Source organism: Motacilla alba, chromosome 2 (genome assembly GCF_015832195.1).
Source record: "Motacilla alba alba isolate MOTALB_02 chromosome 2, Motacilla_alba_V1.0_pri, whole genome shotgun sequence".
NCBI lineage: Eukaryota > Metazoa > Chordata > Aves > Passeriformes > Motacillidae > Motacilla > Motacilla alba.
In genome coordinates, this window is record NC_052017.1 from 37812583 (window position 1) to 37838653 (window position 26071).

The window sequence follows — 26071 nt, forward strand, 5'->3', positions numbered from 1 at the left end:
TTGATTTGTTACCTATGGGATCACCTGGAAGACCATATAAAATAGATACAAACATCATCAAAATAAACTACTAAAAAACCCTAAAAGGTGTTTGTAAACAATTCTACTGATAAAAATGTAACCTAAAATTTGGAAATAAAAGTATTTTATTTGTGCAGCCTTTCTCCAAAATGTTTCACTTCAATTTTTTTAAGAGTCACTGCTGTGATGCCTCTGCATTTTTTTTACAGCTTAATCTATTGTGTCAAATGATGAACAGATGAAGACAGTAGAAGAATCTGTCTTGTTCTGGCTTTGTTCAAAGTGTGAAAGAGCTGTGGACCTGAGTTATGAACATTGTCCGGATTAGGGGCTGGAACTGCTTTTTGCTTTTTTTTTTTTTTTTTTTTTTTTTTTCTGTATACAATATAATGAGATAGATAAGACCAAGGCAGGGGAAGCTCCGGAAATGTGTCCCATTCTCAGCCTGCACAAACCAGTTTCACTGCTGGCCATAGTTGCAAGAGGCAGAGTTTATTTCCTTTATTTTGTCTTGCCCAGTCTTTAACCATCAGTAGCAGAGTAGCAGCCTGGAAAGCAGAATGTTTGTTCCTATGGTTTTTCATTGCTTAATAATTGTGTAATTCCTGGCTTGAACGCTGTTGAACTGAGACACACTGTCCTTTCCAGGTAACGTTCCGGACAAGGATCTACCACTGTAACATTAACAGCCAAGGCGTCATCTGCCTGGACATTTTAAAAGACAACTGGAGTCCAGCGTTAACCATTTCTAAAGTTCTCCTCTCCATCTGCTCCCTCCTCACAGACTGTAACCCCGGTAAGACGAATTAACTTTCATATCCTCATTCATTTGTCATTCACATTTGGTCAGCTCGGTAATATCTGGTCAGTGCTCTGGTTTACTGGTACCTACTGAAGAAAACACAAAAATGTAAATTTTAGATGCTATTCATACAAATAGTATAAAAAGAAAGCAGAATTTCAGAAGCTCAAGTGCAGTTTTAGTACTGGAGAATTTTTTTTTTTTAATATAGAAAGTCTGATCAGTAGAAAATACCTTAGTATGCATAATTTGGATATTACAACCAGGATATTACCACCAAGAAATATTAATGAGTTAATAAATATTGAAAAGGAAAGCTTTCATTTAAATATGCTGATAATGTGGTCTCTGAAAAGAATATTAATAGCACGGACAATGATAGATGCCTAACGCAGACTCTACAAATAATGAAAATTAGTTTAAATGAGGTTTATTCAATATCTTGGACAGCCAGCATGAGTATTCAAAGCAAGCTGTCATTCTTATTAACTAGCATAGCACTTAACCTCTCCCCTCAGCTCTTTTAGATTTGTTTTATGCCATTGACCACTAGATCTGTAATTTCCACTTTCTCTTACCCTATTTACCAACACATAATTCTGACTGTGGCCTTGGAAAACCATAATGTATAGAAATTACTAAAGAATCATTGAAGAAAAATTTTGTGATCTGTTTATATGTCATGAGGGTTGTTGCTGGTTTGTTTTTATTATACACTTCAATAATTTTTTTTATTTGCCCAAAGGGCCAAAAATGGCTTTGAAAAGGGGAGAATGTGAGATTCTGGCATAATCAGGGGCTGAATCAAAAGCTGTAATAGAGTATTGAAGTATTTCAAAACTCAAAATAGGGTGAGACCAGGCAAAAATGTGATTGACTGCTTTTATTTTCATGTGGGTTTGTTGCTGTATAGAACACTGAAACCTGTGGTGTTCCTTTCAGCTGAGAGGTGGAGTGATAGAGTGTTACCATTTTAGGCACATTTATTTCAGGTGGATTGAATGCTCTCTGCTAAGGTCTCTCTCTGAAAGATTGATTTCTGTTAGTGTTTGGCCAAAAATATGCAGAAATGTCTGTAGGCAGTCAGGCAGATAGATGACAGAAGTGTACAAAAACCAAATTAATATTTGCTCATGTGTCTTAGAGACCAGGTAAAGAGCTAGAGACTGCAAAGCTGTGTAGGGATTGAGAAACAGGCAGTGAATACATGCTCTCTCGTAGGGATACAGATACTCTCTTTGGAGGGATACAGTCATCTTGAAAGCTGGACAGTTTCCAGCAGAGATTTGAAATTTAGAAATTCACTACTTATGCCTTCTCAATCTTAAATCCTTATAGACGCTGTCAAACAACAGTTTTACAGTTTTAGCATATCAAATGTGTAAGAGGAATACTGAAAACAATTATCCATACCGTATTACCATGTACAGCAAGTTAACATACCAAAACTGGGAATTTCTTCTATTTAGCCTCTTTCCATTCGCAGCAATAGGCATTGTCTTGACCACAGTAAATAAAGCAATTTGATGACGTTTCATTTTCAAATCTTCTCTTTAATTATGAAGTAGTTTTGGATTTTTTTACTGCTTCATGGTAAAATTCCCCCCGCCCCTTTTTTTTTTTTTTTTGATGAATTAATACAATTTCTTAATTTGTATCCCAATTTCACAAGGCACTGGTGGCACATATTTTTGAAGTCCTGAGTCATTTTCACCTTCTTTGGTAATTGCCTGTTTTGTGTTGGACATTCTTTTATTTAAAAGTGAACTTTGAATGTTATTGATGTACAACAGAAGGCTTGCAGAAATTTACAAGTCCTTACTTTCCATCATATTGTCTAAAATAATTTTTTTCTAATATTTTATCATTAAAAAAATATTGGTTATTTACCATCAGATGGATGGATGGATGGATGGATGGATGGATGGATGGATGGATAGAAAGATATGTCACTGATATCTGTGCCATTGAAGTATATCACATATATATACACATAAGTAGCTGCAGAAACATGCATATATATTTTTTACAGCTGGGAGTAATTTTCTAATCCCTCAGTCCTCTCTTCATCTAACTAGTCTGCCCCTTTCTAAAGGCAGAAGCACAACAGGGGTGTCGATTTGATAAGCAACTTTGAACTCTTTTTTCACCATTCATCAGCCAGAAGCAGATCAGGTCAAATGGAAAAGCAACATTGACTCTCCCACAAACATAAACATGCAGGATGGGCAAGTCTTCCACCCTGGCCTCTGAAGCAAAGAATCAAGTATCAGTTACCCCCTACTCTTACATTTATGCAAATCTTCATTAGAACAACAAATAGGAGTAAGAATGGCAGCTAATTTACCCTCAGTCATACCCAGTGATTAAACGACGCTGAAGCACAGCTGCAGCTTCATTGGCAAGCGCTGCTATTCTTCTCCAGCAGGCTGAGCAAATGAAAAGAGGTATTTGCTCCTGCCGCTCCTGTCATTCACACAGTAATCTACAAAAGCCACGGAGAGAGTCTCTTCCCTCCCTGGTTATACATCACCGCCCTTTGTTCCCTATCACTCCAGGCAGGAGCAAGTTTGTCCTTTTTAAACAGCTAATACAATCCTTTACTCATAAGCTGTCTCAGACCCTTCAGTCCTGATTGTTATTAATTGTCTCTGTTTTGCTTGGCAGTATCAGCCACTAAAGTGTGTTAATGAAAGGTCTGAATTTTGTAACAGCTGGCTGACTTTTCCATGGGGGGAAGGGGTGCTGTAGGGTTTGTGTCTGACTGAACACATGTGCATTTTCTGGGAATGCGAGAGAGCCAAAGGTATCGGAGAGATGGGAGAGATGGTGGGATACACTAGCCTAGTCCAGGCATTAGTATTTTCCTTTGAGGTGGTACTCAAGGCAGTAACCCACATCCCTTTCTAAAAATCAGGGTTCCAGTCTTGTAAATACTTTGGCATGTGCATGAGCAACCCCACAAAACCTGATAGATACCTTCACCTGCATCAAACAGAGTGAGTGAGTGAGTGAGTGAGTGAGTGAGTGAGTGAGTAAATGTTTATAGGCTCTGTGCTTGAGTGCTGAAAATGCCTCCTTCCAGTGTTAGCTGCTAGGGCTGGCCTGTGTGGGCAGTTAGTTACTGCAGAGTAACTCCATGTGTGGACGCTCCCCACTTTGAAAATATATTAAGTTACAAAAACCTGTCTTGCTTGGACTAAAAGTCAACTATACTTTAAATGTTCAAGCGGAGCCTGGGGAGTGTAAATTTCCACACTGCCTTAATCCGAAGAGCCTTCAAGTGCAGATGGCCATTGAGGTTTTGTGTTTTACTGAGTTTGAAGTGCTAAGCAAATTAATTCTTTTTTATAGTTACAGAGCTGGTGATGCTGATCTGGGTTAGAATGTTTATTTTTCTCAGTTGATCATTGCCATCCTGGCCCTGCCAAAGGTTCTTGAACCTCAGGAAAAATATCATTTGCAAATGCTTCAGAGAAAATAAATTGTAACACAGCAACACTTTTCTTTGCATGGCTTCCTTCTTCACATTCAAAATCTGAACTTGGCTGGCCTGATTAACCACAATGCCTGAACAGTCTTAACATGGAATCATGTCTGCTTAATAACACACAGCTAAGCCTTGATTAGAACATCAGAACAAAGCCTACCACTCCCTCACACCAGCCTCTTCCTTTCTGGTGTCATCCTCTGGCTCTGGCTCCTTACCATTTTCCCCACGTGCAAGTTCCACAGTCAGTGGTGATTTTTATCCCTCAGTTGACATTCTGGAAGCAAGTGCTTTGCTGCTGCTCCTGGCCCTCTTCCCTGCGTGGCAGCCGTGCTCCTCTGCGAGCTCCTGCATTGGGGATGTGCCAGGGGGTGCACACAGAGTGGCAGACTGAGATGTGGCCAGCCACGATATTGCTTTCCCACAAACATTAGGCTGAGCATTTGGATGGCAGCTGTAGCCAAAGTAACTGCTGAAGGGCTCTACAGAGCCTCACTTGCTTTGCTCTTTAGAAACCTCTGCCTGATTCCTAACCTGAACTGACTCACAGGCCTTTTATACCCACTTGTTTTTAAGCAAGACTCGTCCTATACCTTAAGTGACCATTTTTCTGGTTTTCACTCCTGGTGTACTAATTAAGAACTAACCTCTTCCCTTGATGCACACTACCAGACTTGTGTCTGTGAGCCTCCTTCTGTAAGAGAGGCTCTCTGTTTCCCTGCTCATCCTCACTGCACCCATCCCTCCTAAATGCTCCTGACTCTTGGAGTTCACTGGGGCATGAGGCACAGCTAGACAGCCTAACCTGCTCATCATCACCGTCATCCGGGTGGAAATATTTACTGCTCAGTGTTGGATGTGCCTATCTCCCTTGGCAGCCCCACTGAAGGTTATTTCTGTCTTAGCCCTGTCATTTTCACAGTTTGTCTGCTTTTTAACCCAATTGAGTGAAATGGTGGAGAAAGGAAAAGAGGAAAAGGAAAGAGGAAAAAGGGAAAAAGAAGAAAGGATGAGCAAAAGAAAGAAAAAGCTTTTGCTAGAAAGGGCGAAACCTCTGCATTAACGTCTGGCAAAGGATATATGCAAAAAACTGCCTGCAGTACCCACTTCACTGGGGTCAGCATTAGTCGAGTTGGTTGTTCTCCTCTCAGATGCTTCAGTGACATATTGTCAGTGTAAAGATGCTTGTCTGGTTACCACCTTTTAAACTCCCCAGAAAGTGTGAGGCAGTTTGTTTAGTGTTGCCTGTAAAGTTTGCTGTGAATGTAGTTTGAAGCATGCATGTCCTCACAATAAATGTACTTTTGAGAGTAAATGAGTAGCACTACATTACTTTGGACAAGTAGCACCACTACCATTACTTCGATGTGAGACCCATCAATTTTTATAGTAGTTGCAGTTGCACAGCACATCTGAAAAGTAGACTATTTATGTTAAAAAACTCTGCAGCGTACATTGTGGCTTTCAAATATATTGTACCCTGGTTACAAGTAGATCTGCTGTTTTTTACAAGTACTGCCATGAATCATGAATTTACTGGATGGTTTTGTACTTTGTTAGCCCACATGAAGTAATGTGGCTGTGCATTTTAATGACTTACATTTATCTAAGCATAGATAAGCAAAGTCAAAGATCCTCAGGTTATGGGGATCTTTACATGTCTCGCTAAGGGACACCAGACATGCTTTTAAGCTTTATTCATATGAGTCATCCTTACATTTTGCCTTTATCTTCCCTAGAAACCTGTTGTTTTTATCACAGAGTAGGTATAATAAGCAATTTTGGATAACATGCTATTGTTCTTTTTCTGTGGCAATTACAAGTTATCCATGTGGTTTGGCATGATTTAGGTCTGCCAAAAGGTATTAACACCCTTACATACACCTGCATGAAGGTTCTGGTATTTAAGACAATTTGGAGGTGGGATTCAGTTACTACATTATTCTTTTTCCTTTTTTTCTTTTTTCTTTTTCCTTTTTTTTCACCCCTTACCATTTTCCTAAGGGTGTGCAAGGTTCACTACTCTTGTTGCTGAGGGTATAAAATCCCAGCTCTGTCATCTTTTCCTGAAAAGGATTCAATAGCGTAATTTAATGCATATCTTTGATCCTCAATGGGATCTAAAACAGCACTTTAGAGAGTGATTTTTCAACATAATCTTAAAAGCCCTAAAAGCCTGAATGGTATTTGCCCTGCTACAAAGCTGCTGGAATTGCTGCTGTTACCAGAACCTCTGCAAAACACGAGTAGGTGGGGAGATTTAAGTCAGACAACATGCAAAGGAGGGAACTGAATTAGTGATTTCTCTGCCCATTTCCCTTTCAGGCAGCAGTATACATTTTTGGAGGGAAGTTGGTGTCCTGCTGCAATGCCACTGCCCTGTCCTGCGGCAATTTTGCCTTCAGTAGCCATCCCAAATCTAGCTGTTGGAATTGCTCCAGACAGGATTCATATCTCTAAGTGCAACATGGATAGATCTGATATCTGGAAAGCTTTGAGCACCTCCACATTTTGAATTTGTGTTGGTATATGGGAAACTTAAGCTTCATATGAATGTTTGTTTGTAGCAATTCCAGAATCTCTACAAATTTGCATAAGGTATTGACAGAAATGCCTGGACTACCCAATATACACTACAACACCCATGGAATTGTCTTCTGCACACCCCAGACAAAGGGGAGTAGGTTCACTTAAACCCTCTCAGGAAAATGCCTCTCCCACCAGGAGCTGGAGTGAGGCTGCCAGTCTTTGATGCCTACTGACACACTCCACGCTCCTGACACTGCTTTGGGCTGATCATCTCTGGCACAGGGGCACCAAGAGCCAGAATTGCCACAGCCACTTAAAAACCAAGTGTATGTGAATGCATCAGGTTCCACAGGATTAGCTCTGCTTCTTCAGCCAGTAAAGCCGAAGCCATATCAGCATGCATTTTAATACACTAATAGATGTCCACTGTATCAATAAAAAAGATCTATTTTCAGAATTACTGTGATACTTGAAAACGCTTTCCCGTCCAAAAACAAAGTTTAAAATAAATCCAAGGCAGCTTAATAAAGGAAAATGTAACATAGCTGTAATAATAAAATCTGTTCCATGCTGGAGCATTTGGCTCTGAGTGGGAATTTGGCTGACTTGTGGTCACAGCTCTGCTATTTGGCTTCCATGTTCCAACTTTAAAATAGCTACCCAGCCCTAGGTAATGAACAACAGGTCTGTGCTCCTCACCACTCAGCAGCCTGGATGTATCTTCATTTCTCTTCATTATTCCATAGATCTCAATCTAGCAGGAAGCATGTCCCATGTTCCTCCTCGTCTGGTGCTTCCCCATAGCAGAGACTGCTTTCTGTCAGTGCTGGTTCACATCAGGTGTTCCTTCTGCAATGTTTTAGACTTCCCAGTTATCATTCCTTCTTTTCCCCTCACCCCCAGTTGTGAAGTGAATTTAGAAACTCTGGATGACAGCAAGTTCAAGGGATGAGCCACTTCTCATTCTCCTCATTCTTGTAATTTTTTTTCTTAAAGCCATAATCTGCATGTTTTGCTACTATCAGAAAGTGCTTCAGAATCCAATCTGAATTTTTTCTTTTTCGTTTAACATCTTATCAGCTTGTTCAGTTTATCAAAAAGGACTCTTGGGCTTTCCTCTGCCCAAGTACATGCTGTTGTGGTTTCTAGTGAAATTTTGTTTCCTTTTTGAACATTTTTGTCAAGACATATAGAAGATAGTAAAACATTAAGCACTCCTTATAAGTACTCATTAAAATTATAAATACTCATTCTTTACTAATCCATATTTGAGTAGATTTGTCAAATGTGATGAATATTCTGGAAAATAACTGAAATACTTTTCAGTTGGTAAAACAATATTAGTTTGTCCAATTTTATGAGGCTGGCTAAGCCCTGCTACTTTGATTCTCTCCTGGCACCCACAGGCTACCAGGTGCAATGTCACAACACAGTGCTATCGGACATACAACAAAACAATCTCATTTTCCCATATATCCTTTTTGTAAGCAGCAGAGGGTCATGTAAACAATGAAATAGCTCTGTTTTCTGAGGTTATTTATATTCTTTAGCTTGGAGCTGTTTTTTTCCCTTCTCTTCAGAGTGTGTATAGTGTACTCTGTCAGGAAGTGGGCAGGTTTCTGGGCTGTTTCAGCACAATGGAAAATGCTTTCTTTGTATCTGAAGCAGGAAAATACTCTACGCCATGTCACTCAAGCATGGCAACAAGTCACACAGAGTAAATGAAAGTTAAAGCAGCCAGGAATCAGTTCAGGGAGTAATGGTTTTTGGTTTGTTTGGAGTTGCAACATGACCTTTCTGTTCCTTTTTACTTCTCTGATGTGAGTTGTCTCCAGACGAGATGAGGTTGCTCAGGAGGCTCTGGCTCAGCAAAGACAAAGCGCAGTGTGGGGTTGCTCTGGTGCCTCGGTGCTGTTGGATGGGGAGCAGAGCAAATGGGTGTTTGGCATAAAGGCCATCCTAAGAAGTTGTCCTAAGGGAGCATGAAAGGAAAGTGCAGCATAAAACTGATGGGGTTTGTTCTGCTCTGAGTGCAGAATGACTTCTTCAAAGGTGGGGCTGCCTTGGGAAGAACATGAGCAAAGAGATCCCATCAATTGCGACAAAGTTTTTTTTGCAAGAAAGTACTTGTGTGTCTATAAATACTGTGTGTTCCCCTCCCCGTTCTGCAGAACCTGCTACATGGGTAAATGTACATATTTGGACTGATCATATCACAGAATCTAGACCTGATATTTAAAAATTCATGCTCATCAGTGCTTTTGAAGCTCATCAGTGCTTTCTCTTTCCATTCCGTTTAAAAGATACTGTGCTACACCAGTTATGTTCTAGTGTGCATACAATACTAACTTCTGTTCTATAGTTTGAATCACTTACAGCTTCTCATATTCTGAGCTGAACACACAGTACCAATATGTTAAAGGCATTTAGGCACCTAAAGCTGCTGGCTGACAGCTGGCAGGGTTTTCAGTACTTCCTATGGGATTTACACATCTGAAGTCTCACTAGGAGCCTCTCAGCACTGCCAGGAAGAGACTTGCTATACATCTGGTCTTTAAATGTTTGCAGACATACACCTATATATCTTAAACTCTGTGGATGTGCTCTATGAACATGGTATTAAACAGATGTAAATGCAAGAAATGCAGCAGCACATTATGAAAATTGCATATAGATATGCATTGAAATAGAATTAATTTCCTTTGCCATGAAAAGCTGATGAAACTGTTACAAGATTTGTTCTTATCAGTTGACTAAGTCCCCTCAACATGAACTCATAACTGTGGGGATTATTATAACAGCAGGGAAAACATTTGTGAACTGTCATCTCTTTAGTAGTTCTCAGGAAAATATGTCTTGGAATATCTCCTAATTATGTGTGCAGGGGGAGGAGGCTTGGATCAGGATTACTATTGATGTTGGCCTAAATCATTGCTCTTTTCAGTTGCACTTTGACAACACCTTATGGGTAGAAGACCATTATTTGTGAGCATAGAGGCTTTTAGTGTGTTTAGATTTAGGCTATTCAAAGCTCACAAGACTTCATTAAAAAGATTAACACAACTATAGAAGTAAGATTGTTTAGAAATACTTTGTTTTAAACCCCCCATTATGGTTTCAGAAGTCTACAGTCTGTTTAAATAATTATTGTTTTTTTCTGAAAAGTGTCTGGAAATATTTACATGAGAAAATTGGTGAGTTTATATAATTTAGAAAGTGAATGATAGAGACTACTTTTAAAAGTAAAATCTGGATTTTGGGGTATCCAAGGCATGATGCTGTCATTAGCTATAGCTCCAGATGCCAGTCACACACACACTTACCCTGTTCCTTTTTTTTTCTGATGTGTCTGGAACTCTGCAAAGAATAATGAGTAGAAGGAGTACAGTCACTCTCTAGCAGAAGACCAGTGCTACTCATTGAGTCAGGTACATTGCCTGCAACTGCTCATCCCTCAGTGGTTCAGAGAGGTGTAAAAATCCCTCAAAGCACTTTACTCACACAGTAATACACAGGAGAGGAAATTCCCTCTTAGCCACAGCTAACAGATTATGTGCTGAAGCATGACCTTCATGCCTTTGCAATGGTAGCACAGGTGGTGCATGGCTACCAAGTTATCTAATTATTTTTTGAGTTTCCTAAATCACCTTCTAGTATTCCTGCACTATGCTTTTTGTGTGTGCTGAACAATTTGATGTATGAAGCATCTCCTTCTTTTAACTTCTGCTAAATATGGTGGGGTTTTGTTTGTGTTCCTTTCTTGCCATGGAAAAGATAAACAAGACCACTTTTTTTCTTTTTTAATCCTCTTTACCAAATTACCTGTCACATCTTATTCTGTGGATTTTTTACATCTCGAAGAAATCACCTTGGATTTCAACCATTCCTTAAATGGAAAAGCTTTGACCATGCTGTTAATGATTTCTTGTCCTTTTCAATAATGTTTCTGCTCCTAATTTGTTTTTGCTTTAGGAGATGTGAGAAAAATTGAACTTCAGACATAATAATACCCAACCATCAGTTTATTAAATGTCATCTGATTAAATCAGAGCTTGACTAAAATCTAAATCAGTAAAGAGGCTTTGTACATCTGTGTCAAGAAATAAATGTAAAGGGATGTAACTGGCACTCGTAAGAAAAAAGAGTTGTCGCAACACTTAACTGTTCCTCATTTTTATTATTCCTCAGAAAGGGTTTCTAGAACATCTAAAATACAGTCTTATCACAAAATGGAAGTAAAGCTGGAAAAATATACACCTCGCTTTTGGGTTTGGGTTTTTTACATGAAACTTATAAAAGCTATATTATAAATATACATACCAGGCTTTTAAAAGTTGGTTGATTTCTGCTCAAGAAGTTTCTGCACAGAGTTTCTTTAAGCTTAGGCTCAACCATCATTAAATTAAAAGTCCTTGAGAAAATGCATGAGTGATGGATGCTACAAATACAAAAGGTTACAATTCATTTTCTTTCCAATAAACATGTCTAATTTAAAATACTACCAGTGGAGGTTTCCTATGCCATTAGCTCAGAGAGAAGACAGGTACTCTAGTGCATACACATAATAAATCTTTGTGTGAACCAAGACCAAAATAAGTCATCAACATTAAATGTTTAACAATGTGAAGTATTTAAATAAAGCTCTTTGTTATTTCTCACATATAAAATACAGATTTCTAGCTTCATTTCAGTGAGTTCTGAGGTAAAAAATTAACTGCCTTTTAAAATACACTCTGATATTTTATAGTCATTAAATACACTTCCTTTGTTTTGTGCAGGTTTTGTCTGCCAATACAGACATGTCTTTAATCACATTGGAATATTTTCTTTTTTTTTATGAAGTAGCTACATCACTTGCAGGCTTAACCCATTCTACTGAATACGTTTTTCTCACTAATATAACTGCATGTGTTTAAAAAGACTAGAAAAATCAATAAATTTAGACATCACATTCTAATTTCACAATATTTTAATCTAATATGCATTATTCCCAGTCAGTAAAAATAACTCAAATCTCAGATGGAGTAAACTGGCATCAGTCCTGCTGAGCTTTTATACTCCAGATTTTTCATTTAGACTTTGTTCCATTTTTCTAAGTGGGGGTTTATTTTGTGTGTTTGTTGATTTTCTCTTCCCCCGTGTACCTTTTTTAATGTGGAGGCAAGGACAGATTTTGAAATTTCTTGCCATACGTTTCCAACTGCCTAAGAACCACCCTCAGGACCCTAATTAGCACAACTATTTTTAAGACTGATTTTTCCTGTTCCTAAAATACAGTTATTTTTGTTTCACCATAGAATGCTCCACATTCTTGAAGCTCCTGAAAGGAAGCCTGCTACATTTGGCTAACAGATTCCCAGTAAGAATGTAGAGTCAGTCCTGAAAAGCAAAATTTATAAGCCTGGATATGTTAGCTATTAAATCATTTAGTCTCTCACTTTCTTGCATAAGATTTCAGAAATTAGTATTCCTGAGTCATTCAGATTCTACCTTCAGAGATGATTTACACCGCTGCAAGACATGTCTCTCGTATTTTGCATGGCTAATTTTCTACTTTATTCAGCAGGGGAGGAGGAAACGGTTGTTTGTTTTTTACAGTTTTGCAGATCTATCAAAGGCAACAAATAAAACAAATTATATGCAGTGTGGGTTTCAGAATCCCTATTTTCACAGCAAATTAAGTTCAGGTGCGTTAGTTGGCGTTGTAGACAGCTACTTAAATACCAAAATATATGGTGCAATTGTCCCAAATTTAAGGATGGGCTGTATTGTAAGATTTCATATTCATGTGGGATACAGAAGTAGAGCTTTGATTAGTGAATTGTTGTAGAATTTTCCATCTGTACAAGGCTTAGAAAAAGGCCCTTCTATGGAGTGGAGCATTTACAACTCAAAAATGAATTTGATTTCAGAAAATTCTCAGGGGCTGGAATCCTCGTTGCTTGGGTTTTTATAATATTGATTAGATAAAGTGGCTGTATAAAGTGGCATGAAAGTAGAACTTACTGTAAGACATAATATTGTACTAGCAGAAGGAATTCCTTAATGACCTTCTGTGTCTTTTTCATCTCTACCTTGCGTAGCTTTTTTCTACAGCTCAATCTCAGAACTCTTTATGCCAATGCCTGAAATCATTTTGCAAAGTGATCATTTAGTCAGGCATGCCACTGGAGTCAATATGACCCCTCAGGTAGGAACTATAAGATTTCCATAACTGTTACTAAATAAGAAATTATTGCTGTAAAATATCACAAATTTGCTGTAAAATATCAATCTTTTTTTCAGCGTTGCCATGTAACTTCATTGCAACTAATCCAGGAATAAAACTTGCGTACATGATGAGTGCTACTCATTTTGTTTAACCTGTTTTTTCCTTCCAGTCCTATTAGAAGCTGTTCATAATTAGGCCTAATTATATTCATGTTCTGAAGTTAATCTAGAAGTGGATAGTCCAGTTGGTTGCTAAAATGGGGTCATTTTCTCACTCACCTGCTGATTCCTGAGTCATTACCTGTATAGGTAGGGAAGGGAGAGGCCCGACTGCTTTTTGTGTTATTGGGTAACAGTAAGAGGTGTGCTCATGCAAGGCACACCTAAGTTCCTATTCCTGTTCCAATGGATGTTCAACCTGCCAAGGGATTTCAGGCCTTGGGCTATGAAAGAGTTTCCTTTAGTAGGCCTTTAGAAGGGATAAAAATCTTCACTAACCCTGCCTTTTGTAAATAAAGGCCTCTTGTATCCTTTTGACAGTTTTATGGGATTCTTAATAGCAGTTTTGGATTTAAATTTGACAAATTAATAATGAGGTTTGGATTTAAATTTGACAAATTAATGATGAGATTTAATCGGACGAGAAGGAGAAAATCAGATTAAACCAAAATAAGCAGCATTCATGGCACATGTAGGCTTTTCTGTTTTCTAAGGATGAATTGCAATACAGGTATAAAGGGATAGATTCAAGAGCAGGATTCAGATGACTCCTGCATCTGACCTAAAATGGGAATGTTTTAAGTTGAAGATTTTTGATATTGCTCGCATTCAAACACTCTTCTAAGAATGAAGATGGCTTTAGGACTCATTTTTCTCTCTAAATGCCTCTCAGTGTCTAAAAGACCAGACCATGCAGTAACACCTCCTCCCTTTCCTGTACTCTGGGAGTCCATATGGCAAGTGGATCCTATAGGAGCTCCTGGTTTTCTTGCAGAGCAATCTACCTTTGATACGTGGGATTGTAGGATGTCTAACCCCTCACCAAGCATGGTCACAGAGAATAGCTTTACCCTCAGTTGCTTAGGGGTTGCATGGTCACAGAGAATAGCTTTACCCTCAGTTGCTTAGGGGTTAAACTGTTTGCTCAGGATGTGTAAGACCCACAGGTCAATCCTTTGCCTGGAGGAGGTGATTAGTGGGAAATAAGGAGAGACAAATCCATAGGAAAGCTGGTTCCATTATTTTTAGACTGAAGAAATGCCAAACACACAAGCATTCCTACAGAATAGCTATCCCTCTCTTAGTGAATCTTCAGACACATGAAAAAAATCACATCCACAGTGCTTTTCTGAAAATACACTTATGACCCTATGGATAAAAGCCAGTTTAATTATGGGTCTTAGCATTTTGGTTGCTTGACAACATGTTGAGATCCGAGGGCTGTGATTTTCTTATTATCCGCTCACAGCCATCTTCCACAAGGTAAATGCATATTGCTGTAGCTTCTTCAAATTTTATCAAACCACATGCCATGTAATGTCTTTCAAATTAAGTTCTACAGTTACTAACATCATTTTATTAATTTTTTTCTAAAAGCAACAACTGCTTCCCAATTGAGTAAGTTATTATGAACAGACACATTGCTAATGTATCTGTGCTTTTAATATTGAGACGCATCCAAGCATCAAAGTGAAGTGTGTTATTTTAGAATTTTAATTGTTCCAGCATACTGGCACATCTAATAGGTGCATGTTCTTCCTTAATTAAAGACAACTCTTCAAGATCAGTACACTGTGCCTCACTGATCCATGATTGCCTCAGCTAACTCTCAGTCAGCCAGTAAAGTTTATAAAAATCCTGCTAAGAACTGAAGACTGAAAAAAAAAATCTTTCTCTTTAAACAAGAATGATTTCCCTTGGCAAGATACAGAGATGAATCACTGCCAACACTTTCCTTTAAGAGCTGCGTTAATAAAATTGGGCCAGATAATACTCCTTATTTCTGAAACATCTTTTTCTTAGGCAGCCTCATATTTCACACAGGTCTGTGGTAGGTAGCCTGACAGCAAGCAAACACAAGTCTAGAGAGAGGAATGAATTTCTCCCTCCATGCTTACAAAATGGATATTTCAGTAAATGGATGTTTCCTAAACTAGATTTGCAGAGCTCTTTTATTTTTGAAGATAGGTAACATTTTCTCTCCAGACAACAGTTTGGACATCGTAATCAAGTCACGTATGCCATAATATTTGTGTAACTGAAATCATTGTGCAAATTTAACAGAAGTCAACTGTATTTCCAGCAATTCTACAGAGCTCAAAATTTAGAGTCAAGTCATGGATGGCAGCCTTTTTTGTGATGCATTTCTGTACAGCTACATTTATTAAAGTATCTAGATACCTTGCCTGAGTGATGGAAAAGCTTTAGTCCGGCTTCACAGATGGGAAGCTGAGGCACCACTGTAAGACCCCTTGACTTTCTTTCTATATATATTAGAATGTTTCTATTGAGTGTTGAGAAGTGAGCAGACAAATCTGTAAAACTAGTTCCTGAAATGAGAAGCAGACTTCATTATATATTATATGGTTTCTACTGTGAACTGTAATTTCTAAAATTGATATTAGCTTCACTTTTTTCCTAGTAGACATTTGATCTTTCTAGAATTTTCTCCTTTCTCCTCTAGTGACAACCATTTTTCTTTACTGAAAAAACTAATTTTATTTGCTCTCTTTTTGTAATACAGTGTTCATTGATCACTTTATCATTCTTTTGCGTTGCTTTCAAAGAGCCCCGCAGATGGTTAAATACATTCTATGTGGACAGTTGAAATTGTGATTTTGTGAAAGTCAGGAATAAATTGTAGTTCAGCTTGTAGGCTGTGTAAAGCAATTCAGAGCCCTGCTACCACCCTTTGTTCTGCCTTGAATCATGCTGTTGTTCCAGTTCGTGCGCGTGTGTTGATCAGGCTCCCGACCGCGAGCTCGTTTTATTGCTGCACAAACAGGGATTAACGCTGCCGCGCTCCTTTTACACTCGTGCCCTGGGTTTGAGCACTCTTTTCAAAGGTGAAAGGTTAGTGGGGTAATTCAGTGGGCCACTTCACCTGTCTCTGCCCCCGAAGAATTACTTAGTCTGTGCATTATTATTAATGATAGAAAAAGAGAGCAGCAGTGCTGCTCTAAGATCACTGAAGGATGCTATGATGCATTTCACATATCTCATTTTCTACATCAAGACTCACAGTATCCTTGACATGGTCTTCTAGGAGTTCACTGAGTTTGAAACAGGTGATATGTGGCTAACTGTGAAAACTTCCCGAGGCAAAGTGACACAATAAATAAAATTACTCACAAACAATTCATCTTGTCTTAATCCCTTCCTCTTGGAGTACTAAATTGTTCCGTGACATATTTGGTATAGCTTGTCTCATGCTGCCTTTGCAGTTTTCATTGACTGGTCTTTTTATAACACTAACCTGGATACCACTGAGAACAAGTAAGAAGGTGTAATTACGTATTAAATAATTTTTAAATTAAGGGTGGTTTTGTTGTGAATCAAACTGTCACCATTTTCTGTTTCTTTAGTTTGCCTTTTGGATCTTAAAGATTGGTACAATATTAAAACCAACAAAAATTGGACTCAGAAGTCTTGGCTTTCGCTGCAAGCCAATATGGGAATATATTCTGTCCTGCTCTGCTATTTGCAATGAAAGCACCAAACAAAATGTAGCTACTGAAAATATGAACTTTTATTCTAGGGAGGTTTGGTTTTGGGGTAACCAATCCTGCCTGTACTGCTGTATAAAGATAACTCTAATGCAGGTATCCTGTAGAAAACAGAGAGCACATTGACTTTTCCTTAAAAAAAAAAAAAAAAAAAAAAAAAAGAGCTCAAGCACTCCACAATTTTTTAATTGAAAAACAAATGCAGCATAATATCTGGTAAGAGAGGCTGTCCTAAAAGAAACAAACAAACAAAAAGTAATATTCCCTAAACTAAAAACGCTTCTAAATGTGTAACTGAAGTTAAAATAACTAGAAAATTACTTGTTTCATGTGACACATCCTGTCCAAAGAATAGGAAGCGTTTAATTTTTGCTGACTGCTGATTCAGTACGTGTAGTTCTGTAGAGCCTCTCAACGGGGTGCTCTCACACCTATGAGCATGGAATAATTTAGTTCAGGAGAAGGAATAAGACCTTTCAAATTACATCTAATCTTTGGAAATTCTTCTACTTTAATTCTGTTCTTCAGCTGGAGCCCAACTCTTTACAGCCTGATACAGAGCTGAATCTAAACTTGGACCAAGGAAAAAAGTACATTCTAAATATTTGGCTGAAGAAACTGTGAGATTTTTATAGGGCTGTGTTTTTTTTAGGTTTTAAGGTACTCCAGAAATCTTCTGAGAACCCATTTGTGGTGATGTAATAACTGACTCCATCAGCTGTTCTCCATTAAAACTGCAAAATACTGCAATGGAAATAAAATTCTGCTTTATAAAAGCTCATAAAAATATATAAAATGCATACAAACACCATAATGTACATTTTAAGTCTAAATGTGTGTTTCTTTAACCATGTTGGCATTACCGATTGGAATTTCATTGCATATTGTGTGGTTGATGGGGAAGGCACATTGAAATCAAGCTGTTAAACACACCATCTCCGTTTTTTATTTCACTAGAGTATGTTTGCTGTATTTTTAAAAGAGCATTGCAAAGCCCAGGAGATGAATTCTGCTCTGAAATTGCTATTTGCTGACATAGAAATAGCTGTAAAAATACAAGCTGAGAAAAATACAGTGTAGCAATATATTTTCATTTATTTGGGGGGAAAGTAGTTTTTAAAGAAGAATTATAGTCTGCCTTCTGAATGATAAAGCAGTTTAACTAGCATTAAACACAGCTGAAATTTTGTAATGACCAAACCTCAGCTCATCCAAATCCCCAATAGCATTAACTCCCTAGAATTGAACTGTAAATTTGATTAGCCTTACAATTGACATGAGACACAAATGTTCTTCCTTATACAGTCATATTAAGTGGCTGCAAAAGATGACAAGGTATTGTCGAGCAGTGCATCCAACCTTTTTAAGCTAGGGACAAGCTCCAGCTCACCCAGCTTTCAAAATCACATAAATACAGGGCAATTTCATGAATTCTAATATAACATGAGGATTACATATGGTGAGGTGAGGAGGGATTTAGCAGCTGCAGTCTTCCTGTAAATCATCCAGAAGATTTTTTTCATAGTCTAGTTCTTTAGATTGACATTTTCCTTGTAAACTACATTGCTGAACCATAGCTTCTGTCCTTGCCTGTATAATATGGTGCCTTTTTTATACATTTTCATTACTTATGCACTGTCCTCTGAAGTGAACTTTGACCCTGTAATTCCTGGTGTGGTAATGTTTGCATGGAGTTAATCAGAGTACAGGATAAAAAATTTCCTTCATACAAGTTAAAGGTTAAGGAGGCATCCTAGGGTGGGGTTTTAGAAGGATCAGTAAATTACAAGGCCTAAAGATTTCTGGGTCCACGGAGTTGCAGCATCTCCTCCAGCCTGGCACAGCCACCAGCACTCCAAAGGCTGGGAAGCCCATTACTGCCCACAGGATGGGGAAGGAGCTGTGCACAGAGAGTGCCATCCCAGCTCCCAAGCCAGCCACCACACATCTGGTGACCTCCTGCCAGGCCATGAGTTGCATAGATATGCTTTTTTATTAATTATTGTGAGTTTATTTTAATTTCTTTCACAAGACTGTTTCAGCAGCACATTCTTGGCATAGCTTTATACTCCTATCCCCTGGTAATTGTTGTCATTTGGACACAGTCCTGTTTAGAGTAAAATTCTGAAATTAACCCTGATTCATTGATGAATCATGCTACTTCTTTAAGGAAAAAAAAATTAAAAACTAGAGCAGTTGACTAGTTACAGAAACAAATTTCTAGCATCAAGATTAAAACCACTGATATATACAAATGGAAAATAAGAAAGCTTTCTGGTAGAGGGAAATGGAAACAAAAGGAAAATGTTATTATGAATTTTGACATCAAGTTTTCCTTTTCATCTCTTTATTAGATATTTTATGCAGTGGTTGTTTTATAAATACATATTTGGCCCTACTAATGGATATTTCACAATAACCCTTAAACAGTGCAGGCCAGCTGAGCACCAGGTGGTGCTCAGCCATGTGCTACATAGCATGGGGGGGTAAATGGGGACCCTTGTTTCTTCCTCATACTTGGTATTTTGTAGGATTTCTTCCTCATACTTGATATTTTGTAGGACTTGGGCACTATAACAAAGGCTTGTGCATGTTGGGAGTTAAATTTTTTAATTGTTTTAATTAAGATGCTTCAATTTATCTTGTAATCTCTGTGTTACGGCCCGTCACGGTGAATTATGCAGCAGTGGTGACTCGTGACTCATGAAGTGTTGAGAGATGTGTCTCCTTGGACCTGCTGGCTGGAGCTGTCCACACAGCTGCAGGGAGAGACTAATGGCATTTCTGGAGCTCACACACTGTCCTTACATCCTGTGGCACAAATTGGCCGCTGCGCCCCTGCTTGGGTGGCAGTGGTCTGAAGTTTACATTTCCCTCCTCGCCAGCTGTCCTGGCTTCCCAAACAAAGCAGTTGTGCCTCCTGATGGCTTTATGGCTTCACAGCAACTGCTAAAATAAGCCAGTCCTTCAAACACCTATTGAAGTGTCCTTTTTAAAGTCCTGGTACATATTTACGTGTGGCACACCTCCAGACTCTCTGACAGAGATGTGAAATAGCTGAGCCTCACTGTCAATAAGTATTTTTCTATTCCTGAAATAAATTCCATGCTCTCAAATGAGCAAGTGGCTTTCCCAAACTGTGGGTTTGGTTTTTTATTCAATATTGTTCTAACCAACAAAACACACAGCCAAACTGAAAAAAATCAATGTCATTGCTGTAATTACTGAAAGTACCTTTTAGCAGTGTTCGCTTTGCAGCTGGCTGTGGGTGCAGCTGGTCCTGCTCATGCTACAGCAAGCAAGGACCTCTCTTTGCTTCCACAGTCCTGCTTCATACAGGCAGACACCAGTGGAGAGAGGCACTGGCTTGGAGGAAGCACCTGAGATGATTGATAGTTGATGCTCAGGTCACTCGGCAGGAATTTACACACGTACAACCAAAGCTTTGTAGACCTCAGACATCAGACAGGCCGTCACCTCCACTCTTTCAACTGCCAAACAAACACTGCAGAGACAAAGGCTTGAACACACAGATAAATAAACAGCCCAGTTCTTTACATTATTGGACTTGAACAGATTTCCACACCTTACCAAGAACGCCTCTTACTGATTGTCTCACCCCAAAGGAAAGGAGACACCATCCCATGCTGGGAGGAGGTTGGGGGAAGGGCCTGTACCTTCCAAAGCCTTGTAAAGATGTATGGTTTTGAAATACTTTCTTGCTCCTAAAAGGAGATACAGAAGAAACCTCACTAGGAAACCAAACATTCTGATTATCATTGAGGTTTGGGGATGATGATGTGATCCTCAGTAGCCTTGCAGTATATCAAGGAAATCAATTTACAGCTCTCAATGCGAAATTCATGCTTTCACAGAAACATTCATCCTGCACGTGAAAAAAACTTCCAGATTTGAACTAGATAAACCTTTACTACAGCACATCACTGTTCACTGACTCATACAAGGTTTTATAAAGATCTCAGAGGCATCCCTTTAAACACACACTAAACCTCAATAAGAACTTGCCGCATTCCAGATGGTAATGCTGTGATATTCTTGCAACCCTTCCCAGACAGATGCCTCAGAGGCAAAACCCCACCTTCCCCTGCAAGCATGAAAACCAGGATACGCTTCAAATTCTGCTTCAAAGATTCCTTTCAAGTTCAGCCCTTAGTCTCCATTTCTTCATGAGTCTGTGGAAGTGTTACTTTGCACAGGGCCTTGTGTCTGAGGAGGATGTGGGGATTTGCAGCAGTGCTCTCACGCTCATCCCCAAGCTGCCATTACACTATGACAAGGTTTCCCTGTTGCTATTTAGGGAGATCTTTTGTGAAGAGAAATATTGCCCTTTCCTATTGCTCAGGTTCCCCATTTACCCTGCAGCGCTTCTCAAACCTCGTTCCAGCCACAAATAACTTTTTGCTACTTAAAAGGCTGTAGACTGTTAACCTCCTCTTTGCACAGGACAAAATCCCTCAGATAATCCCCTAAACAGTTTCTCTTCCTGGCTGTGGAGTTAAAGGTGATATACTTTCCAGTCTACAACTTTTAAATTTTATCTTAGACCAGATATGCTTCTTTTACACACATGCATGTAAAAATAATCCAGTCCAGGCCTCAGTGACCTCCTCTGGATATATTAAGCTATTAAAGGTAAGCACATGGAGTAAGTGTTTGCAGGACTGAGACTGCAGGGACTGACACTGCAGTCACAGTGATAACTTGTCTCGCTAATTTAGAAGGTGGAAACTTAACATTCAAATCACAGGCTCTTCCTGAAAGTGCAGGTTATGCATGGAAAGCAAAAGAATTTTTTTTATTAGATATTACTCACTAATATTCAGTGAGATTGGCAGTCAGCCAATCAAACGATTTTTGGCTAAGCCAACATGTTTTCCCTATAATAAACTCTTATCATCAACAACCAAACAAAACAGCCCAGATTTACTCTGCTTGACAGAAGGCCTGACATCTTGTCCCGGGAATTTCCATGGCTAACAGAGTGCAAGCACCCCACTCAGATTACAACTGTACTGAGAAAGCCAATGCTCAGATTGTTCAGTGGCACCATCTTCAGATAACAGCAAAGCTGATTAATACCTGGCTTTCACAAGAAGTCATCTTCATCTGTCCTAAGTCAGGGAAAAGTGTGGTGTCAGTGCCTCTGGACTTGCATGGTACAATCTCAGAACATTTACTGTTGCAGCAGAAATATCAAGAGCATGTGTTCCCCTCAAAAAAAAAAAAAAAAGGGGAAACTATAAATTCTGTCTGCTTAAAATGAGAAAAAATGTTGTCTGCAAAAGAAAAATGTTGATGAAATGCAGTCACTTATGGGAATGTCTTGTCTTGGATTGTTTTTTTTAGGGGACCCATTGGTTTTGATTAATTATTTGTGAAGTAATTCGTAGATCCAGACCATATCATGCAACATTCTGGCCATAGGAATGCTTAGAAAGATCCCATAAATTAAATTTAAAAATCCAAAAATTGGAATTAACTTCTGTTGCTTTGAAAATAGTACTTGCTGCCCTAATTCCTTACATTTCTTTATGCTTTGAAACTTGAAGTATTTTAAGGAAAACAAAACAACATTCAACCTGATAATAAGATTAAAGCTCATCCTCTTCTTAGGTGAGAATTTAAATAATTGTGGGAGTCTAATACCATAAATAAATTACATCACCTGAAGGTGAGTTTTAGCTCAAAAAAAATTATCAGAACTTTTTTTTTGTGAGATAGAACCTTAGAAAATTGTTTCAGTTATATGTTTATGAGACATGTATAGCTAATTGCCATCCATCTCACCTTCGTCTCCTTCCTTCCCTGCTTTGAAAACAAAGCTGGTATATGTGGGCACCTTGTTAGACCTAAGAGAGCTGAACAAATGTGGATCTAAAAATAGCTTTTCTGTCCTCCCGGGGCTGACGCGCGTTTCATGGTTTGTGTTTCCTTTTCAGCTGACCCCCTGGTTGGAAGCATTGCCACTCAGTACATGACTAACAGAGCAGAGCACGACAGAATGGCCAGACAGTGGACCAAGAGATACGCCACATAGGAACCTCCTCTAGGATTTGCTGGACCTGTGCAAGCACATTCACTAAGTGCATCAATAGCCCTTCCCTTCATTCTTATTTTTTATTAAATCTTGAACCATTTTGTGACAAAAGGTTGTCCTTACTTCCTTTTTTTTTTTTGTTTGTTTGTTTCATTTTGGTTTATTTTTATTTTTATTTGGTCTGGGTTTTTTTGTTCTGTTAACTTGAAAGTTGTTTCCCTCAAATGTAGACAGGGAATTTTGGTTATCAGTGCAAAGAATGTTGGATCTGTAATAGTATAGAGCTTTATCAGAAAGCTTTGTATTAATGTGTGGGGTTGTTTTTTTTTTTTTCTTTCATGTGGTTTTGGGGAAAACAAACAAATTCAGAATTATATCTCATTTCTACTTAAATGTAGTGTTTAGGGTTATTTTTTTGTACTGAAGTCTTTAATGGTGGGTGCATGCTACTGGGAACAAGTTTTGTATAAAAGCTTAAAATCAAGAATCACTGTGCATTACTAAGACTGTGTTTATCACTAGCCTTCTGTTTCCCACACAAAAGGCTATTGCATTGAACAAATTAATATGTATTTTGATTTACTTAAAAAACAAAAAAAAAAGTGCTTGTAAATTTCTTAGGGACCTGCCACTTTTGACTGTGGATCAGTTGATGTACACTTGTATTATTAAAGCACTCAATAAAACACTGTGGCTGATAAATGCACTTCTTGCAGGACGGTGCTTTTGCGTTTATGCAGCATAGGCTGCTTAGTCCTCACGTAATACGACTGCAGGTTAAAAAACTATTTTTAGACCTGAACTATTCACTTCTTCTCAACAATGCATTTCTTAACTTAGAATTCTTCATTGTGTCCTTCTTCATATACAAACATCTCCCAAGTTTCAAGGCCTTTCTTTCATATGTCTGTGCTCAGCCTTGCTATTCAGAAGCCTCTTGCTGCATCTTTTACACTGTGGCTTCACTATATCCATCTTGTTACATTTAAAATAGTTGGCAATAAAAATAGCCTTGCAGTGAAAGCAGAATATTGATGTTGATTTTATACAGCAGGCCTCATTTTGCTTTTCTCCAAGCTCTTTGACTGTAAAAGCAACTGTTATTTAAAAAAAAAAATGAAGGTTTTCGATGGGAAAATTGAGCCCACTGCACCAATCATTCCCAGCATGTTCAATGATAAGGGTATTTCTATTCAGATTTGACCTTCAGGCTAATTTTAGATATGCAGCCATGGAGGGAAAACTTCTACTTGGCTAAGGAAATGTGTGGGTGTTGTGATTTAGAAAATATATACTGCGATGCTGATAGCTGAATGTTCTTTGTGTTGCAAGGCCTATTGGAAAATCCCTGTCTCATATAATTAAATGTTACAGATGCTATATACAGTGCTAGCTTGCCCTCTCCCCTCTCTCCTTGCCTCTTACGTTTAAGGAAGATCTTATCTTAAAGAAGATACATTACAGCAGGGTCACTATGAACAGGGAGACCAAACAAGGAGACCAAATCCCATCACACTCCAACCCAATTCAACTGTCATGAAAACTAAAGCAGTCAAGGTGACACCGCAGGGTGTCTCTACACCCACCACTGCCTTGCTCAGCATTTCCAGGCTCTTTTGTATTTCTCTTGGTCATTTGCTAAGAAACTGAGCAGACATTCAGCTTCAATCTGCTGGTGAGTAGCCCTCTGTGTGAAGAAAAGCTGACTGTTGATGTAGCTGTAGATGGTCTGTAACTACCACCCCAAGTGTTGTAGTGTGTCATTTTTATTGCAGATTATGTAAAGTTGGTATGTTCTGTTCACCTCTGTTATATAGTTCTGCCCTGGTTCTCCCCTCTTCATCAGTTCATACCAATCCCCTTATCTCCACCCTAATTGTCCTAATTTGTGCTAATTTATTTCTACAACCCCTCCCCAGACCCCTATCCATCACTCAGCGGCCCCTCCCATTGTTCCAGAATCTTCTACTGTTCCCGTCGAGTGATTGGATTAGGAGCCGGCATCCCGCCCCCAGTTCAAATGCATTTGTTACCCCAGCAGTCACTCCTTTGTATCCCCCCACCCCCCTGTTTCCCAATTGGAGCTGGGTCCAGTTCCACCCCTGTTCTCCTCCCCGTTTATAACTCCGTGTAACCTTCCCCTTGGGGTCCTCAGCTGGCTGGTCCCCCTGGAGTTAAATAAAGCCGGGTTTTTGCCCCCAGACAGAGACCCTCTTTTCTTCACTTTGCCGCAGCTGCCTCTAAATATTCCAGCTAGGCACCCTCTGGACACTGCAGTGCCTCCGGAGAGTGCCCACTGGTGCTGGCTGTGTTGGAGCTAGCCGCCATCGATCCTGCTCCCCCAGCCGGGAGCAGAGGGACACAGTGCAGCACCCAAGAACCATGGGGATCTCAAAGAAATAATCAGACTCTCTTGATTGAAGCAAGTAGAGAGTCTTCTGCTGTCTGTAGAAGCCAAGTGTTTGCAAGCCCAGCCATGCAACATTTCAAGGCCACTGGGTCCTAAATACAGACATGAAAGAACAATGACATTTCAAAAACAAAACAAAACACAAAACTCAGACTTCTCTGAACCAGCAGTTCTTACAGTTCAAAAGCTGTGCACTTTGAATTTGCAGGTAAGTTGCCCTTTCTGTGAAGCTGTGCAGTCACATCTTAAGAACCGTGAGGATCTCAAAGAAATAATCAAAAAGGACCAACGTACATTGATTAAAGCAGATGCAGAGTCTTCTGGCATCTGCAGGAGCCAAATTTTTGCAAGTCTGGCCATAAAACATTCTCCTCTGTTTGCAAATCTGCTCTATTTGCCTCCCAAGTAATTAGTTTTCTTCATCTGCTAAACCTGGGAAATATGAAGCATTATTTAAAACCTGCTGTTGTTGCTGAGAAGAAATGAGCCATCCCCAACACAATTCAGCCTGCCAATAGAGGCCCGGTAAAAATAATGCATTGGCATAATCTCTTTTTCTCCTTTTTATTTTTTCCCTTGATCTGGGAAATAATTGCACTTTATTTTGTCTCACTTTTGCTCTTCAGATCATCTCTAAATTTAGCTGATTCCTGCTTCTTCTTTTCTGATAAATCATCTTTCTCATTTCCTCTAGTTCGTGAAGTCTGTGTACTGTTTTCAGACAGCTGGGTATGAAGATCTTCAAGTGACTTGCACATACTAAAACATTCAAGAGGCGACAGTTGGCCTAAAACCACATGCAAAGGCCATTGGTTCAGCAAATCTC

The 26071-nt window shown here is 39.0% G+C and overlaps 1 protein-coding gene across 2 annotated transcripts in view; it reads left to right on the forward strand.

Moving 5' to 3' along the window:
• LOC119697926 (ubiquitin-conjugating enzyme E2 E2) overlaps positions 1 to 23542 on the forward strand; it is a 199037-nt gene extending 175495 nt beyond the window's left edge. For both annotated transcript variants that reach the window (XM_038129309.1, XM_038129308.1), the window contains exons 5-6: positions 670 to 817; positions 22738 to 23542. In XM_038129309.1, the coding sequence (XP_037985237.1) occupies positions 670 to 817; positions 22738 to 22835 (246 nt within the window). In that variant the 3' untranslated portion in view covers positions 22836 to 23542. The remainder of the gene's footprint in view (positions 1 to 669; positions 818 to 22737) is intronic.
• The last annotated feature ends 2529 nt before the right edge of the window (positions 23543 to 26071 follow it).